This window comes from Zootoca vivipara, chromosome 4 (genome assembly GCF_963506605.1).
Source record: "Zootoca vivipara chromosome 4, rZooViv1.1, whole genome shotgun sequence".
In the NCBI taxonomy this organism is placed as follows: domain Eukaryota; kingdom Metazoa; phylum Chordata; class Lepidosauria; order Squamata; family Lacertidae; genus Zootoca; species Zootoca vivipara.
Window position 1 is genome coordinate 24,886,379 of NC_083279.1, and position 19,952 is coordinate 24,906,330.

The window sequence follows — 19,952 nt, forward strand, 5'->3', positions numbered from 1 at the left end:
CCACATTCTTTCATCAGCTTTAACTTCATATAAAAATACCACATACCACATACTTTATTTAGGGATTTAATTTATATACCACAAATACTGCTTTTTAATATAAGTACAATATAATACAGTTGTAATTATGTAACTGCTGGTGTTCATGAACTGAATGGCATGCTGTGCTGTCAAAACTTTTACTAAAATGGCCTCTAGTTAAACTTCTCCAAAGTATAAAATCATGCAAAATCTACATCCTATATGATACAACCAGTACAATAATTGAATCCAATATCCTACAAACAGCCTGGGCTATCTTCTGAATTTCTTCTTGCAGTGTCCATGAGTCAGCCATCATTTTCTTGAAGCAGAAGTAGTGATTCCTGTTTCGTCAGTGGCATCCCACCACGACTATCGAAACCAGTGACGGTGCGCACAGTTATTGGCCAAAATGTCTTCATTACCTGGTGCAGTTCAGACTGCAAAACTTATTAAGTCCACTGAGAAGAGTCTATGGTTAGGAAGCTTTACGTTTTCCTCCTGTGACTACTGGTCGTGCGTATTCCACAAAATCGTCTATTAGAACTGGCCATGCTCCTTAAAAAAAAAAAAAAAGTTAAACAGCTTTCAGTCAAAACCGTTGAATGTTTAAAAAACAATGCATTTATCTTTGCACACATGTTCACAACTCAGATTTTATTCATATGAAATCTTCCAGAGGGAAGCCAAGTTGCATAACCAAGTGCAAATTACAAAATGCTTCAGCTACATTTTAGGGTCAACATTATTTTGCAACACACACTCTTCGCCTAGTGGACACACAGGGCGAATGTTTATGGACAGTATTACTTCAGCACTACTCCATTTAATTTTGAACATCCACATCAGTTACCTTCTTCGTCGTAGTTTGACATATCATCTGCAATCATATTTCCAAAGTCTAAGAGAAGATTCCAAGTATCTTTGGGGATTGATCTTTTATGATGCTCCTACACAAGAAAAATAAGCTGGTATAAACTATTTTTAGAATTTTGTTGCAAATTTTGTAAAATCTCAACTGGGCGAAACATCTGGGTAAAACGTCAGCAGATCAATCCCAAACCTGGCTTGGGAGCAGCAGATCCACTGCTGCATCCAAAAGCCCTGCTGCTCATGCTTTTTGCTTTGTCAGATCTGACGCGCCCAAGGACCAGGCCCCTTAGGGGATCCATGAGGCTTTGGATCAAGTGCATCCAAAGCTACTAATGCCCCTCTCACACTTTTCAGGGTTTTCTGCTGCCAACCTCCAGAAGGAGCTTATCACCTGCTTGGAGAAAGCTGACATATTCGCTGTGACAAAACCCCCGCCAACAGCATTCTTTTCTGCCAGGACACTAACACACCATCCTGAACCCCCTTCCCCATCGGGGAGATTAGGACCGAGCTCTAAGTTTGTTGTGCTGTAAATGCTTAATATGAAAAGGTAAAGAATTCAGATGCCTCCATGGACTTCCAATATTGTACTTACCAATAAAAATTTATTCCAAAGATCTAGAAATTTAAATCTCCCTGATAAAACTAAATTCCAATATGCGATTGCCATTTCTAGATCTGAAATACATAAGCATAACATACAATATATAATCATATGAAAGATGTTGCGCAATAAGCCAATATAGAATGAGTAGTTTTTAAACCAAGATTTAAAAAATTACCAATATAGGTTTGGAGGGATCATTTGGTGCTTCTACAGTAAAGACTTGGCCTTTGTATGTTTGTGGCGCTAGTCCTAAACATGGAAGACTTGCTTTTAAAAACACTTATTTTGTATTCATTGTTTACCACTTTAAGTTTTGGAAAGAAGAAAATACCTCTGACCTAAGAACAAGGCAATATAACTCATTGAGGAGAAAAAGGTTAAAAGATTTCAAGTTATTAACTGTTAGCAAAACACATAATTATCCAGTACTATTTCCAAATGTGATTTAACCTGTGACTCTGAGTGATTATACCAAAATAACGTGCATGGCCAGAAGAATAACCTTGTTTGAACATTGATGGTGTTTCAGTTTACATAAGATGCAAAGGCAACAATTCTTCATTTATAATTCTTATAAACCAATCTTATGTATGTTTACGCAGAAAAATTTCCCATTGAACTAAGGAACAGAAACAGGATTGTGGCCTTATCTTGGGCTTTGTTACAACTAGGTTTATCAGAGGTCAGTGACATTTTGATGCAAATGATCAGTGTGGTCATAGATAGCCAGGAGTTTGGCTACTCCCAAACCTCATTTACGGAGTAAGTTGGGCTACCTCCATTTAAACCTGTTTTCCCCTCCATACCAGCACCCACTAAGACAACATGAGAACCCAATTTAATTCTGTACTGTATTTGCTTCTCATATTGCTTCTTCTGAGGTTTATATTACTAATTCTAGCTTTTACCTTTCCCAGTTTTGGTTGCAAGAAAAGGCTGGATTAGCAACAACAAAACTACAATTTTGGTTCCCAGAGCATGAAAACAAATATTTCCTTCTCAAGATAGTACACATTATCTTGCTTGCCCTCCAGTATATGATCTTCACAGCTACTATGTCTGATCCGCTAAGATAAAACTAGCGTTCCTTTGGTGTGGTAGATAAATTTAAAGGCACATTAAGACAAAACTTAGAACCAGACTATCTTCATCCATGTGCAGGCATGATAATGACTGAAATATAGAATAAGCTGGCAAGAAGGAATGATGATTTAAACATGCCCCTGTAGTAAAGTCATATTTAGGAAAGACTATTACAACCCAAAGGGCATGGGTGGCGCTGTGGTCTAAACCACAGAGCCTAGGGGCTTGCCGATCAGAAGGTCGGCAGTTCGAATCCCTGGGATGGGGTGAGCTCCCATTGCTCGGTCCCTGCTCCTGCCAACCTAGCAGTTCAAAAGCACGTCAAAGCGCAAGTAGATAAATAGGTATCGCTCCGGCGGGAAGGTAAACGGCATTTCTGTGCGCTGCTCTGGTTTGCCAGAAGCGGCTTAGTCATGCTGGCCACATGACTCAGAAGCTGTACACAGGCTCCCTAGGCCAGTAAAGCGAGATGAATACCGCAACCCCAGAGTTGTCAGCGACTGGACCTAATGGTCAGGGGTCCCTTTACCTTTATTACAACCCACATTTAACTTCTTATTCAAATGTGCTACACTATTGTTCTGACATTAAACATAAATTAGTTGTTGAAGATTCCGCATTCCCTTGTAGACCTGCAGGTATAGGGAGGTATATAAATTTAATAAATAATAATAATAGTATTATCCACATTCAGGAGCACACCTAGTAAATAAATTTGCTCACACCAATGTGTGTTCCCTTTCCCCAAACAATTTGCATATGGAAACACACACCTAGCAAAATTTGAAAAAGGTTGCCAACATTAGCAAGTCTAGCCTCCTAAGTGTAGATGAGGTATCTGTATTAGTAACAACGACAGAATAACACTTTCTAGAGAATTGTGCAATGGCTACAATCAATTTGGGGTATGATTGTGTACGAACATCCTTTAAAACCTTCCTGTATCTCTGAAAAATTACCCTCATATGCTACTCTAATGGAGCATATGAACAACTGCAGTTCTAAGGTAATTCTTGGCATATAATATCATTTTCAAGAAACTAATGTGGTCATGAACACATTAGTCTTATTGTACACAAGGATCTTAATGTACACATCTCCCATTTGTGTTAATTAGAACAAACATTATTTTTGCATGCTTACTTCCTTACTTAAAGGCTTCTTAGATAGCAATTTATTACTACTACTACTACTACTATTGCTAGCAGTGACCATTTTAGGTGTGTCTGATATATGCGTGCCAGCACACGTGTGCATTGCACTGAACCCGGAAGTATCCCCAAAAGATTCTCAGGCAACCTTTCACTGAAATGGTTTGCAGAGAGTGGTTGCAATGCAATTGTAATCTAAAGATAATGCTACTTAAATTGAAGCCACAACTGTACATCTGAACCTTCAAGCTGAAGATGAAAACTTGGGGGAGGGAACTGATTGCAGAAAGAACATTAATTGATTTTTATGTTCAACTTATAAAATACACACACACACAACTCACCTAAACCTTTTTGTCCAGGGTTCTTAGCAAAGTTAAAGGTAAACTGATAAAAATCTTTAAACTTCATTGGATCCTTTAATTCTTGTTCCAGTCTTGGCAAAAGAGTTTTTAGCTTGTCCGTAGTATCACACCTGGTGAAAATATTATATTCTTTTTATAACAAAAAACCCTAGTTTAAATACACCAACAAAAACATGACAAATATGCTCTCACTGTTCAAGATAAGATACATTCTTTATTAAAAAGAGTGTAATCATCTTTATTAAAAAGTTTTTATATACAAGGCAAGGATCAGCTTAAGACTAACTGGTATGATAATTTAACAGAACTCGTGACTATGAATTATTCCACAATTCTTCATTAAAATGCTGTGCCTGGGATGCAAAAAAACCCCTGCACAACTGCTTTATTTATTTTCATTTTCACCCTGCCTCTAGGCCACAAAACAGGCATTTAAAACAACTAAAAATCAATAAAGCATTATTAAAACCATTTAAAAGCAGGACAGAACTACATGCACACCAATCAGCATTTACCATGGTAACATGAATATTGGATTGAAACATTTGTACAGGGAAAAAATGGCAGACAGAGGAATGTTTAAGTATTCTCTTGAGCCTGCCAGTTGTCTCCAGGTCCATGTTAGCATTCTGAGACAACTACTTGGTTAACTTAATATATTAGTTTTACCCCACATTTCTTCATCATCATCACCTGTATGCCACTTTTGAACAAAATTGTGCCCTGAGTAGTCTCTGATGTATCAAATGAGCGGTAAGGCAGAATCATGTTAATAAATAAATACCAAAATATCCATTCAACAATGTATAAAAATATAAATAAAATAAGCTGGCAGCTTAAAAACATAAACAGGAGGAATAATACCTAACATAGAAATAAAACAGTAGTAAAGGGGCAAAAGATTTATACAATCTGAAGAGAAACCAGAGTTTGAGGACAAGAAATCCAGATTCCAAATTGAAATAGTGGAGGGAGATGACAAGTTATTATCTAAGGTGTATGATTACATACTTGAATGGAATACAAAAGACGAAGAAACAAAAGACGTTATGATTAAATGGGCTATGGACTTTGGATATAACATCGAAATTGACTTATGGCTTAAATTATGGAATCAATATGTTAAATTTACAGCGTGTACAGTACTGAAAGAGAACATAATGAAGATGGTGTACCGGTGGCACTTGACTCCAGTCAAGCTGGCCAAGATTTACAAGAAAAAAGATAAAAAATGTTGGAAATGCAAGTTGGAGGATGGGGATACATATCATATGTGGTGGCAATGCAATAAGGTAAAACCATTTTGGAAACAAATATATAATGAGTTAAAAAGATTATTAAAATACACATTTCCAAAAAAAAAACCACACGGAATTGTTTTTGTTAGGACTAATGGGGAAGGAAATTTAAAAAGTAGATCAAAGAATATTTATGTACGCCACCACGGCGGCCAGAGTGCTGCTGGCACAAAGATGGAAAACACCAGACGTCCCAACTGTGGAGGATAAAAATGGTAGAGTATATAGAGCTGGCTTGGTTGACTGGAAAAGTGAGAGAGCAGAAGGTTCAGAAATCCCAAAAAGAGTGGAATAAATTTACAGAATATCTGAAAACATATTGTAAACCAACAATAACACTAACTGGCCTGATATAACACCTACAACTGTAATAATGGAAAGTAACAGAGATTTGGACAAAAGAGAAAATATATGGAAATAGAGAATAAGGAGCAGATATGAGGTAAAGAGGATAGAAAACCAAATGTGAAAGGAGGAGGAAGTCGAGTTTGGCAGATCTAAAAGAAATAGAAGATGAAAAGAGATGTTAAGATGATAAAGGGGTGAGGGTTGGGGTACCTGTTGTATTTTGTTGTATTGTTTATTTTGAATAACAGTGTAAAACTCTGTATAAATGTTTATGTATGAAAACTAATAAAAATTATTTTTAAAAAAATAGAAATATAACAGTAGAACTTTACTACTACCGGAATTTTCAGTGCAGGGAGACTGAAAGTGGCATTTGAGATTAAAAATAAAACACAAAAAACAATCCAGCAATTTAATACAGCAGCAGATAACAAGCAACCAGCTCTTCTTCGCCTAAGCTATTTTTGGTGATGGTTAAGCTCAGCCTTCCTTGGCAAAGCCCAAGCAAAGGTTTGCTACAGCACTGATAAAAACTGATGTCAACTTGGATATAATTTGTCTTCAGGAAACACATGTGGCAAAAAAACATAGTTATATTCTTAAAAATAAAAGGTTGGGTAAAGAGTTTATAAGTTCGATGGAAAAGAAAAAGAGAGGAGTGGTCTTGTATATAAAGGAGAAATTAGATCCGAAATTGATTTTTAAAGATGAAGAAGGAAGAATAATCGCGGCTCAAATATCGATTGAGGGAGAAAAAATGTTAGTGGTGGGAATCTATGCACCGAATGAAAATAAGGCTGAATTCTACAAGAATCTGGAGGAAAGGCTGACTGAATATATGGATCAAAAGATAATGCTTATGGGCGATTTCAATGGAGTGACAGTGCCAGAATTGGATAGGACCAAGAAAAGGAAGAATGAAGGTAAATTACCAAAATCCTTCTTTGAACTAGTAGAAAACCTGGGTCTAGTGGATATTTGGAGACTGAGGCACCCTACAACTAAACAATTTACATTCTTCTCAGAACCAAATCAGAGTTCGGGAAGGATAGATAACATGTGGATCTCCAAGGAACTAGTGCCCAGGGTGAGTAAAACAGAGATAATACCACGTACACTGTCAGACCATAACTCTATATTCATGGAATTGAAAAACAAAGACCAAAAGTCCTTCAGGTGGAGAATGAACGAAGATTTATTTGATGATAAAGAGGTGGTCTCGAAAGCTAAGAAGACCCTGAAAGACTATTTTCATTGGAATTTATACAAGGATACCGGACTGGATATGGTATGGGATGCAAGTAAAGCAGTGATGAGAGGCTTTCTAATACAGCAAAACAGTTTTCGGAAACTAAAGAAAGAAAGGAAGAAAGAAGAAATTTTGAAATGTCTCATGGAAAATGAGAAGAACCTGATTGATAAACCCAAGAATCAGCAAATAAAGAATAATATAAAGATGTTACAGACACAATTCTCCATGTTGATCAATCAGGAGATTGAGTGGAAAATAAAACAAATGAGACAAAGAAATTTCGAATCGGCGAATAAAACAGGAAAACTGTTGGCTTGGCAGTTAAGGAAACGTCAAAATCAGAACATAATAACTAAGATTAAAACAGAGGGAGGAATGACGGAAGATTCAAAGGAGATTAAGAAAACCTTTCAAAAATTCTATAAGGATTTGTATTGCAAAAAGAAAGAAGATGAGAAGAAGATCAGTGAGTATCTAGGAAAATATGGATTGAAACCAATTCCAGAAGAAGAGAGGAAAAAGCTAAATAACAGGATAACGACACAAGAATTACAACAAGCAATAGGGAGAATGAAACAAGGTAAAGCCCCAGGACCAGATGGTTTAACGGCGAAATATTATAAAGTACTGAATGAACTGTTGGTTCCAGTTTTAGAGGAAATGATGAATGATATTCTGTTGGGGGGAAAGATCCCAAATACATGGAAAGAGGCATACATAACATTGATCCCAAAGCCGGATACGGATGGCTTAGAAGTCAAAAATTATAGACCAATCTCATTATTGAATAATGATTACAAACTCTTTGCAGATATAATGTCCAAGAGATTGAAAGAAGTTTTAAATCAAATAATACATAAGGATCAGGCTGGTTTTCTTCCTGGTAGACAGCTAAAGGATAATGTAAGACACATAATAGATGTAATAGAATATCTGGAGACCAAGATAGATAAACCAGCTGTCTTGATGTTTGTAGATGCTGAGAAAGCTTTTGACAATATATCTTGGCAATTCATGAAGAGGAATTTGGAATCAATGGTTGGGAAGAATACATTCGTGAATGGGATCGAGGCGATCTATTCAGAGCAAAAGGCAAGATTGATAATTAATAACACCCTAACAGAATATTTTGAAATCACAAAAGGAACTAGACAGGGTTGCCCTTTATCACCGTTATTGTTCATCATGGTCCTGGAAATATTATTGATCAGATTAAGAGACCTATCTACAATTAGAGGTATTAAGGTAGGTGCAAAGCAATTTAAAGTGAAAGCCTTCGCAGATGATTTAGTTTTAACATTGGAAAATCCAAAGGAAAGTGTTGCAGAAGCTATAGAAGTAATGGAGAAATTTGGTCAATTGGCAGGATTCAAATTAAATAGACAAAAAACCAAGGTTATGGCAATGAATATGACGAAAGAGGAAAAACAGGAATTACAGTTAAAACATGGACTCGACGTGGCTAAAAAGGTAAAATATTTGGGAATATGGATGACAGCAAAGAATATTAATCTTTACAGTGATAATTACGAACAAGTATGGAAGGAAATAAAGAAAGACCTGGAAAGATGGACTAATATGAAAATGTCATTCTTAGGAAGAATTGCAACAATAAAGATGAATGTATTACCTAAGATGTTATTCCTATTTCAAACTATACCTGTGGTTAAAGGTACGAGGCAATTCCAAGAGTGGCAAAAGATTTTATCAAGATTTGTCTGGCAGGGGAGAAAACCTAGAATAAAACATAAGATTTTGGTAGATAAGAAAGAAAGAGGTGGATTCGCCCTGCCAGACTTGAGACTTTATTACGAAGCGTCCTGTATCTGTTGGATAAAAGAATGGATAACTCTAGAGAATACGGACTTGTTAGATTTGGAAGGTTTTAACAATAGATTTGGATGGCATGCATATTTATGTTATGACAAAAAGAAATCACATACCGGGTTTACGAATCATGTGATAAGAAGATCTCTGTACGAGGTGTGGGAAAGAAATAAAAGGCTGTTAGAGACTAAAACACCCTGGTGGGTCTCACCAGCAGAGGTATTAACAGTTAAGAAAGTAAATATGGAAAAGAGGCGGGCCACGTATGAGGAAATCTTGACGAAAACTGAAAAAGGATGGAGTTTAAAACCTTTTGAGGACATTAAAGGAGTGTTAACAGGATGGATAGAATACCATCAAATAAATGATGTGCTTAAAGAAGATAGAAAAATAGGTTTTGAGGATAAAAGATCCAAATTTCAAATAGAAGTGCTAGAAGGCAAAACAAAGCTTTTGGCAAAGATGTATGATCTGTTGTTGGAGTGGTATACAAAAGATGAGTTGACAAAAGAAGTGATGATTAAATGGGCAAAAGATTTGGGGCATAATATTGAATATGATGCGTGGTTGAAACTATGGAATCAAACTTTAAGATTTACAGCATGTACTGCCTTGAAAGAAAATGTATATAAGATGATGTACAGATGGTATTTAACTCCAGTTAAGTTAGCTAAAATGTATAGAATGAGTGATAAAAGTTGCTGGAAATGTAAAGAGAAAGATGGTGAATTTTATCATATGTGGTGGACATGCGAAAAAGTTAAAAGATTTTGGGAAAGTTTATATAATGAATTGAAAAAGATGTTTAGATATACCTTCCCAAAAAAACCAGAAGCATTTTTGTTAGGAATAATAGGAGGAGAGATTAGAAAAGAAGATCAAACATTGTTTATGTATGCAACAACCGCGGCTAGGACTTTGTTAGCCCAAAAATGGAAATTACAGGAATTACCTACAATTGTGGAGTGGCAGATAAAAATGATGGACTATGCTGAACTTGCTAGATTGACATGCAAGATTCGTGACCAGGGGGAGACAAGGTTTCAAAAGGACTGGAGTAAATATGTGGACTATATGGAGAAAAACTGTAGATCATTAAAAACTCTCGCAGGATTAAAATAAACCTTACGAATTGACCAATATGTTAAAAAAGGAACTGCAAAAAAAGGAATTAACAAGAAACCCGCATGAAGGGAGGGGGGGAAGTCATAGCTCGGCGGAGCAAGGTAAAAGATGTGAATATAAGATCTTGTATAAAAGATTGGTTTTGTTAATTTGTTGAATTTGGAAAATTGGAATAAAATGTATTTAAAAATAAAAAATAAAAACTGATGTCAACTTGGCATCCCTCCTCCAGCAGGCTACTTGACTTAAGCCAGAATTTTTAGGTCCAATAGGACTAACTTAGCAGCATGAATGTCTAGTTGAAACAGCTCTACTAGGAACAATCAGCAATATGCAAGTCTGGGGAGAGGCTCCACCCAGAGCCTTCGCCCCTTTGTCATCAGGCACTACAGACTCCCTAGCTGTCCGTGTGTGGAGATACTGTCTTCCAGCACCTCTAAAAGGTAAAAGGAAAAGGACCCCTGACAGATACGTCCAGTCGCAGACGACTCTGGGGTTGCGGCACTCATCTCACTTTACAGGCTGAGGGAGCCGGCATTTGTCTGCAGACAGTTTTTTCCGGGTCATGTGGTCAGCATGACTAAGCCGCTTCTGGTGCAACAGAAGACCGAAACCAGAGCAGCACATGGAAGACTGAGTAAACTACCAAGCAATGTTAGAAGGAAAGACCATATTCAATCTTTTGCAATCTCTTTGACCTTTTTTGTCAACTAAGCCAAATAAATGTTTAGTGACTTCAAATGACGTTTTAAAAAACATTTGGTCACATGTTTGAAAGAGGCAAGAGGACATTAGAATTACTGTAAGAAGATGAGGAGGATGAAAGCACATGCTAGTGAGCAAGCACTGAGAGAAGCATGTGCTACTGATAAAGATGAGCCTGAGCATTGTCATCTCAGACATTATGTGTTACATAACAGGAAGAAATGAACTGCCTTGCTCTGGTTCTGAGGAGGAGCCAATGGAGCAAGGCAGTTGTCACAGCACCATGGAGAGCTCCTAGTAAGTAATGTACTGTACTTCGAAAGGGGTTGAAAGTGAACTGGGACCTTTGAGGCTTCTGTTTCCAGTCCACCTCTCCTAGGCTCCAGTCTGTTTTGGAAAACTATACAGAATCATAGAATTGTAGAGTTGGAAGGGACTCCAAAGAACATCTAGTCCAACTCCTTGCAATGCAGGATTCACAACATGAAGTTTTCCCATCCAAATTGAAACCATCCAGGACCCTGCTTAGCTTTGCAAATGTGCTAGCATTTTTTATTGCTGAACCACTAAAGGACCAAGTCTTAAATGAGCCAAACCTCTAGCTGGAAGTCTTCTGTGTTCCATGACACTTCAACTGAATCCAAAAGAACCGTAAAAAATGGTCTTAACTGAAGGGAAACAGACCAGAAGGACTGGGGAACGAAATTGTCCCTACTAGGAAAAGCTCCAACTCTAGAAATTCACATACATCTAATGAAATCATGTGCATGGCTAAGAGCATCTTTGGGTAGTTTTTACTAGGACATTTCCCATAGTGAACTAGGAAAGCCAATGTTCAATTTTAAAAGTGTCTAGACAGTTATCTATAGGAGATTGAGCAGCAAATGAATGCTATGTAGAAAGCTCTGGATACATGCACTGTTGGTTAAAAAATAGCTTCTTTGGACCACAACTCAGGTAATCTGTGTATAGATAAGACATGTGTGATTAAATAATACAATTGATCAGTATGCACATCTTTAAAATATTTCAGAAAGTTACTTTTGGTCTACCAAGACCATTTTGAAGTCCTATTAAAGAAAGGCATACTCACCCCAGTTCTGTCATGCCATCTACAAATTCTTTTTTGCTGAATTCACACTGCGTGGCTGCCCTAAATTTCCATGCTATGACCAAAACACTGATACTAGCAGGGTCCAAGCTTAAATCATCACAAAACTGTTGAATCCCATCAATGCCAATTTTATTCTCATCTTGCGGGTCTGAAAGGAAAGAATGTTATACTTTTCATGAAGAATCACGTTTCAAAGAATTGCAGCTCTTTAACCATCAGAAAACACCCTGCTATTCCATTCTTCACAAAACTGAGGGGGCTGGGGCTCATGCACACCATGGGGCGTGGTGATGTTGCACGGCCACAGCCCCCTCAATCATGAGGGCAGAGCAGAGCACCTGCCTAGATCTGCAATCCACAAAGTTTTTAAGTTCAAGCACTTGAAGCCAAGTGGTCAAAAACCTTAAATCCAAGTACACTATCTTAACCCACCTACAGATGCGGCTGTAAACACACAGCTTTAATCCAAGAAACTTCCAGACATACTCCTGTTTTCTGTGTCTGATATGAAAGCAATTTCATACTTTAAAGAAGCATACTCCTGTTGTCTTCTTTACACTTAAAAGTTTCATATGACAGAATGGAATTATATGAAGTTACAAAATTCAACTACGGTAGGTTGTGTATCTAAACCGGGTATCCTTCATCTGAACAACATGATGTCCTCCAAACATTGTTTTACTAGGACTCTCATAATCTCTGGCCTGCCTGGAACTGATGGGAGTTGTAATACCACATCTGGAGGGCACTACATTTTTTCTATCCAATCTAAACTACACACCTTAATCTTACTACCAACAAGACCATCCTCTCTGATTTTCTTAAAAATTGAGTTCCAAAATTCAAATAAATAGTATGTCAATGTTTTACAGTGCAGTATATGTTGAAATTTCAAAGAAAGACAGTCTTTTAAAATTCCAACTGAAGAGTTGTAATGATATTTAAAATAGACCTTTGTACTGGATGTGTTTCACATCTCCATAATTCTTTTAAGGGCTTGAAAAACAGATGATTGCTGTAAGAGGTTATTAGACAATCATACACAAAAGAACAGATTTTCTAACTTAAATTCTATGAATCACTTGAGTCTTTCATTCATCTCCCCGAGAGCCTGCTTTTGAAGCAGTTAACTACAGGTGCAAATGAAATGTCCTCCTCAAGTCTGCTTCTGTTTAAGGTCCCTATAATACTACTAAAGGGCAATAAGCTACATTGAGCTCTCCCGAGGAAAGGTGATATACAGAATGTATAATATAAAACAATTTTCTGTATATGCTTAGTGGAAATGTGATCTACAACTCTGCTGTTTGTGACATAGTTTTTTTACAAGTAAAACTAATAACGTCTTTCAGACACCAACATATTATTATAACACATTTCATTGGAGCTGTCAGCTGATTAAAGTATTTTGGTTTGTTAACAATCTGTCTTTTAACCAATTGCTTAAGTAAATTTGCATATTACCCAAACATCAGTACGTTTTGAGATAAAGTTTAGCAAATGATTGCTTACTGAAGACTGAGTAAAACTACCAAGCAATGTTAGAAGGAAAGACCATATTCAATCTCTTACAATAGAAGCATTAACACCAGACATTAAAATCCCAGAATCCTGGAAATTGTAGTTTGTTATAGGTGCTGAGAGTTGTTAGACCTCTATTCCCTTCTCAGAACTAAAATTCCCAGAGTTCCATGGGATTGAGTGGTGTTCCTCTGCTAACAAGGAGGCTTAACAATCCGATTGCATCCATAGTATTGGGGGGCACTATTAAAGTTTAAAGCACAAGCACTGATAAACATTACACTGAAAGTGGCAAGGATTCAAGGCTGGGTGAAAAAAGATTTGAACTTCCAAAGCGACTGATATTTTTTTAAAAGCTTTATATGGACAAACCTATGGCAAGATGTACCACTTATGATACAGATCTCCTGTTCAGTCGGATTGAGATGGCGTAAATTCCCCAACCCTGGTTCAGTCAAGATACACTGGTGTACCATGCACATCCCAGCTCAGCCAGTTGAGCTATGGCTGGTAAACGTCCCCCAAAAGAGGCCTTATGGGGCTAAGCTCACTGAAGTGCAGCAGGAGTAGAAATGAGGGAGCAATGCAGCCATGTTCTCCTCTGCAGGAGCTTGCATACTAGGCCATGTTTTAGCTTAGTATTACTTGTGAAAGAGAGCACAGAATATAAATCCAAGCAAATTACAGATTTAAATATAAATAACTCAACAGTGACATAGTCTCACATATAACTGCGAAAATTAAATATGTTTTCACTCCTTCACTAGATACTAAGCCTTTTAAAGAAATTCAGCAACCTATAGGTCATAACAAAACTACTGTAAAGCATATTGTTCTACCTCCCAATTTGTGATGAAGATAACATACAGGTGAAGACCAATTTGTGTGCATCCAATGGACATGCGACTGCGTGCATTGCATCAACCCGGAAAAGGGGGTGAACCGGGATGTAGCGTGCTTATGCGCGCTCTGCCATTGTGCATGATGACCCAGAATGCAACACCCATGTAAATTGGGGGTTGCCTGTACAATAATAAAATACAGACAACCCCAAATGTGCACAGGGGTTGTGTTCTGGGTGATCACGCACGTTAGCAGAGCGCACATAAGCCCCACCCCTACTTTCAAAGGAGTTGTTGGCACCTGTCCTTCTCAAGAGACAATGGAGTGCAACTCCAAGGGTGGAGTCAAACCACTGTGTTAATAGCACCGGTGACTTCCCCAGGATGCAAGCCTGGGCAGCGTGTATGGAGGTTCTGGGCTGCCCAGATGACAGGACCCCTCTCAGCCTTGCTGGTGTGGTCCAAAGGGAAGCTGAGCAATACATTTGGCAACACCCTGGCTGCAGGAGTTGCCTGAAGGTGTACAAGATGCCATCTGGATTTGTGTAGGGTTTGTTCCTTAGTTTTTTCTTCTCTTGAAGGCAGCCGAGGTTTAGGATCAGTTTTCTTCTAGATGGGCTACCTTCCCAGGTTCACAAGCCCCATCTGCCTCTCACTTCCCTCTATAGCATGGGTAGGCAAACTAAGGCCCGGGGGCCAGATCCAGCCCAATCGCCTTCTCAATCCGGCCCGCGGACGGTCTGGGAATCAGCGTGTTTTTACATGAGTAGAATGTGTGCTTTTATTTAAAATGCATCTCTGGGTTATTTGTGGGGCATAGGAATTTGTTCATGTGCCCCCCCCCAAAAAAAATCTAGGCTGCCCCCCCACAAGGTCTGAGGGACAGTGGACTGACCCCCTGCTGAAAACGTTTGCTGACCCCTGCTCTATAGCACGTGTAGAATCTGCCTTCTTGACCAGTGGACCCAATATTGTCTCATCCGTTCAATCCACCAGAGCCTATCTTCCTATGCAAGGGAAGTCCCTAACTCACCAAGGGTTTGAGACCCATCGGCTACCCTCACCTGGTTTCAGAGGAGTATACAGTACACTTATATAACCATCAACATAGGCATTCCAATGTGAATGAGAATGCACATTAGAACACACGTTCTATGGAAAACAATGCAGGGAGTATAAACAGCACCTCCATTCTTATGCCCATAACTCCAGCAAGTGATTGACAATAGGAACTGGATCAGGGTGATGCAATTTAATTATGAAAAGTCTTGAGTTTCATGTGTAATGAATCAGATACTACAAAGTCCACACAGTCAGTAGTGGCTGACAGGGCAAGTGTGGGTGCGGCTGCATTGCGCTTCCCTTTTCCCAACTTGCTCTGCACCATGAGGGGGCAGAATTGGGATCATTGGATGGACCTTGCAGCTGCACCCAAAATGTGCTTGTTATCTCACTACGTTACCCCTCCCACCCTTGGGACCTGTGGCGCTGGGAAGGCCAGAGAGCAACACAGCCCTACCCATATGACCCTGCTAGCTACAGCTATATATAGTACTTACTATACTGCTAGTACATATCACACATACAAATTTAAGTGGCTAGATTGCGTTTCCTTAGCACACATGCTGGATTTGCACTTACAGTGTTTTCAATTTTAAAATAAAATTATGTCATATTGAATGGTAAAGCGGGAGAGCTTTATACTTGGAGGTTGTGGTTATTACAGAAGCATATACAGATTGTTAGAACAGAATTCTACATTCATATTTAGTTTACAGCCTGGTACTATGCTTGTTTACCCAGAACCAAATGCACCAAATTCAACAGGTGTTGCTTCCAAGTAGATATGTTCAGGATTACAGATTCCCCAAACCCCAAAGATTTAGGCAAAAGCTGAAATCAAGTCCAAATGAAATAATGAAAGAATAAACCTTACCTTTGTACCTGTTATACAATTGTTCTAACTTCTTTCTGTCTATTGAAATTTTCATGGATTCTTTGTAGTACAAGTCTGGGTTCTGGAAGTAGTTGTCTGTTGCCACTTCTAGTTTCCACTCATTCTGCATTAAACAGTATATAGCAGTCCTTTCACCAGCCTGGGTAACTGCCATAAACTGGCGGACCTTGTCCTTCTGAGACGATTTAAGTTTATGCTTTAGGATGCAAAAGAAGCAGGAAAGCCAATGAAGCTAATCCAGTCGTTTGTTTCAGAATTCTACTATAACTGCCTATCTTTTAAAAGGGTTTACTTCTCTTGTTGGGTAACAAATTTCACTCCAGAATAACCCAAAGAAATCCTTGTTCTTCTGTAGTTAAAGACAGCACTCTCTTCTGAAAACTGAAATGACAGCAACTATATGTACATTTTTAACAAACAAACAAAATTCTGAGTGCAATTCATTTCAGTCTTAGCATTCATTACAATTCTAGATACATCAGCTTTCCTCATCAGAATACCTAGTTTATCTACACAGTAGCTATTCATTAAGGGCACAAAATCTTTAGTCAACTAACTTTTAAGTAGTGGTGTTATGATAAACCTAAGAACAAAACTGTGCCCTTATAAAGCATGAAATGAAATGACACTACCATATATTCAAGGGTCTAAAAACACTGAAGATACAATCCTTTACACATTTACTTGGGAGTAAGTTCCACTTAAATTAATGAGCTACTTGAAAGCAAACATGCACAGGATTGCACTTAGTTGCAATATCAGTGGAGGTGCATCATCATAATCATGATAAAAATCAGAAGCCGGCATTCTAAAAGTATGGTTTCAGGTTAGAAACCAAAATAAATAATAAATAAATGTGTCATCCAAGAACACAGTAACATGAAGTCACTTTAACAGTACATTCCTATTGCATTAATGTTTCACTTGCATTTCTCTATTGCGAGTACAGTACAGTCTTGAAATATCTCCCAGTAAGATGAACACAGTTGTGATATTTTGTGTCACCATTCACGAAGGCATTTGATTTATAAAATCCTCTTAGCAAGCAAAACTGCACGACCAAAACTACAGCAAGACTTCTCTCCTATTCTAAAGAAGCCCCATGTAAAAAATGTTTGTGAAAGAGTCCTGAGAACCATCACATTGGAAAATAAATCCAAGTAAAACATGGCTCCTGTATCCTTACTTGCCAGCCAATTTCAAGATCCAGGAATTCAAGGTTTTAATATTGAAGTAAATGTGGGAATGTTCAGGGATGCAGGAGAGGATATATTGTTTGATTATATCCTATCAGTAAAGAGAGGCTTGCTTGTTTTGATTCATCATTCACTTTGGGGGGAAATGCGAGAAATTGAGCTTTCACAGGCAAGAATAATGAATAAAATAAAAATAAATAAATAAATAGATAAGCAAGCCGTTTACTGAACTTCCTGATTCAGGTTTTTTAAAATTATTTTTAAATACATTTATTGTGATTCTAATTTGAGATCCCCATTTAAACTCGGCTTTCTCTCCAAATAAACCACTCATTTTCATACCTAGCAGGATACAAATGAGGGAAAATTGAGCGATGCCAGATCCTAAGGGAGTGTGTGTGGGAACGATTTGGTCTTAGAAGCTCAAAAGGAAGGAGGGAAGAGCACCTTAGCAGCTTCCCGGCAACTCATTCACTTGCGGCTCCTTGCCCCCCGCGGGACAGCTCACCCCGCACCCCGGCCTATATCCCCATTTTTTTTAAAAAAAAACCCTCTCCCCAGAGCCGCTCACAGGGTCGAGGCTTTTGAGAAACCAGTGCGGGTGGGAAGAGAGGGAAGAAAGGCAAAAAGAGAAGTATAGCTTTGGGGGCCGATCTGTAAGAAGCGGACAAAATCGGTGTGTGTGTGTGTGTGTGTGTGTGTGTGTGTGTGTGTGTGACAGACAGAGAGGTCGTCAGGCTGCAGCACCCTGCCAGCTTCTCCCCTGCCCAAAAAAGGGAAAGGTACGTGGTGGAGTTAGTGGTGGTGAGAGCCAGTCAGCCAGCCGTGGTGGCAGTAAGTACTATAGTTGCGGTGCTTCTGCTATTAGCTTCGCCCCCAAGAATCCCATTACACACACGCACGCACAAAAGAACACCCCCCCCCTTCATGCACACGAGACGCACACCCGTGTGTCCAGATTAGTGTTACAAGACCTCCTCGGGGCGTGGGGGCTCCCACCTGGAGAGCTTCGAGGGGAAACCTTTCAATGACGGGGAAGGGGGGGGGAGAGAGAGGAAGGCAGACAGGGTTAAGTCTCACAAGAGCCTTTGCCCCCCTTCAAAAAAAACAAAAACCGGCCGCCTCGTGACCTTCCTTGACTGGGGCGGAGAGAGCACAGCGGACGGGAGAGACCTAAAGGGGAAAGAGAGCAAGGTCGCTCGCTACACTGCACTTTGCCCTCAGGCGGCAGCCCGGCGGGAGGAGCTTTTATTCCGCTGCTTCCTCCTCCTCCTCCCCTCTGCTTTCCAGCTCGCGGAAACGGGAAGGGGGGGTGTTATTAACAACCGGTGCAGTTTTTCTCTCTCCTCTTCCTCCCCACTCACCTCCCCCCCCCCGCCGGCCCGTGCGCAACCTACCATTTTATCAGCGGCGCTTTCAACCAACTTCACTATCCAGCGCCAGCGCTGCTGCTGCCGCCGCCGCCGCCACGGCGTCCTCCTGCGCACGCGCGTACCGGGCCGCCTCGCCCCCCCCCCCCGCTCCCTCACGGCCCTCAACCGCCTGCCATCGCCTAGGATCTTCTTTGGAAACTCCCGCCCCCTAGTTGCGTTCTTTCCCGCGGTTCCAATACTAAAAGGTGCAATGTTACCGCGCCTGTAGCGCTGGGGGAATCGTGCAAGGCCCGGCAAGAGCTAGAAAGGAGAGGAACTACGTTACCCATGGTGCACTCCGCTATCGACGGGCTGCTGCCATAGATGTGTAACAGTAGACTCATGCCTAGCGTCTTACTTCTGGGCTAACTAACTTTGTTTGCTTGCTTCGAGCGTCACGAGGGAGACAAAAAGATGGAGAAACTCGGGATTCCCCGTCCCCTGTAACTGGGCAACAGCAAGCCCTCTACAAAGGATTTATTTTCTTCTTAGCGCTGGTCTTTCCGTGTTGTTGTTTTTAAAGTTATTAACCATTTTAAAGTGGGTAATGCACTCGTATTCAGCTTGTTGAACCACAGGACTACTGCATGCAGTTCAGTGTTGGATTTGGGCTGAGAGGAGATCTAAGGTGGGGACTGTTTTTTTTGCCGTAACCTGGAAAGGTCCAGCCTCTTTTTTAATTTGCAGTATTATAGATGGGGATGCTGAGGCCAGTTTGCATTTACAGCCTCGAAAATATCCCTCGTACAAAAACACCATGTTGCAACAAGATAATCCCGCCCTCGGATCAGTTCAGCGCAGAACTGCATGTAGAAGCATAGATTTGAAGGCAGGATACGCTGTTGGTTTTGGTACAGTCAATGCAATTTTAATAATGTTTCCCACCCATATTTCCCACACAAAATAAGAGCCGAGTTGAAAATAGCATGCCCTTTGCTGTTACCTTCTGTTTCTGGATAGGCATACTGCTGCTCAGTAGCAGCTACACCCAACTACTGCCTTTCCCCATTGTTTTTCTACCGACGTCGTATAGTGAAGCGGCAAAAATGAGCGTCGAAGGAAACCAGGAAGTCCCACCTCCAATCTATTGTAGCTCTATCAATATCTTACCTCTATGGCCGATGTGAGCGTGGGAGGGGTGGAGTGGGAATTCTATACTTCCCACAATGCACCGCAAGGGAGGCGGTTGCGATTACCTCTTTCTCCCCGTCTCTATACTGTCCATGTTGTATACAATCCCGTTCACTACATTTCC

At 39.7% G+C, this 19,952-nt stretch overlaps 1 protein-coding gene across 7 annotated transcripts; it reads right to left on the minus strand.

Moving 5' to 3' along the window:
• Nucleotides 1–50: 50 nt before the first annotated feature.
• Nucleotides 51–19,935, minus strand: DCUN1D2 (defective in cullin neddylation 1 domain containing 2). Of its 7 annotated transcripts, none has more exons than XM_035114343.2 (7): nucleotides 19,808–19,935; nucleotides 16,069–16,285; nucleotides 11,749–11,917; nucleotides 4,080–4,210; nucleotides 1,490–1,572; nucleotides 875–971; nucleotides 51–579 (listed from the first exon to the last, which is right to left on the minus strand). In XM_035114343.2, exons 2-7 carry the CDS (start codon nucleotides 16,241–16,243, stop codon nucleotides 500–502), a joined length of 735 nt encoding a protein of 244 aa, XP_034970234.1. In that variant the 5' UTR covers nucleotides 16,244–16,285; nucleotides 19,808–19,935; the 3' UTR covers nucleotides 51–499. The 7 variants fall into 7 exon arrangements, with proteins under 7 accessions (XP_034970234.1, XP_034970232.1, XP_034970229.1 ...); XM_035114341.2 differs by having other exon boundaries at nucleotides 16,069–16,470; XM_035114338.2 differs by lacking the exon at nucleotides 19,808–19,935 and adding an exon at nucleotides 19,641–19,765.
• Nucleotides 19,936–19,952: the final 17 nt, after the last annotated feature.

Excerpts from the sequence above, each read along its gene's own strand:
- DCUN1D2 (XM_035114338.2), bottom strand. The coding sequence starts at position 19,661 with ATGCCTATCCAGAAACAGAAG. Across the intron at positions 4,211-11,748 it reads GATGGCATGACAGAACTGGG|GTGTGATACTACGGACAAGC; the intron begins GTGAGTATGCCT and ends TATTTTCACCAG. Across the intron at positions 972-1,489 it reads TTTGGAATAAATTTTTATTG|GAGCATCATAAAAGATCAAT; the intron begins GTAAGTACAATA and ends TTTCTTGTGTAG.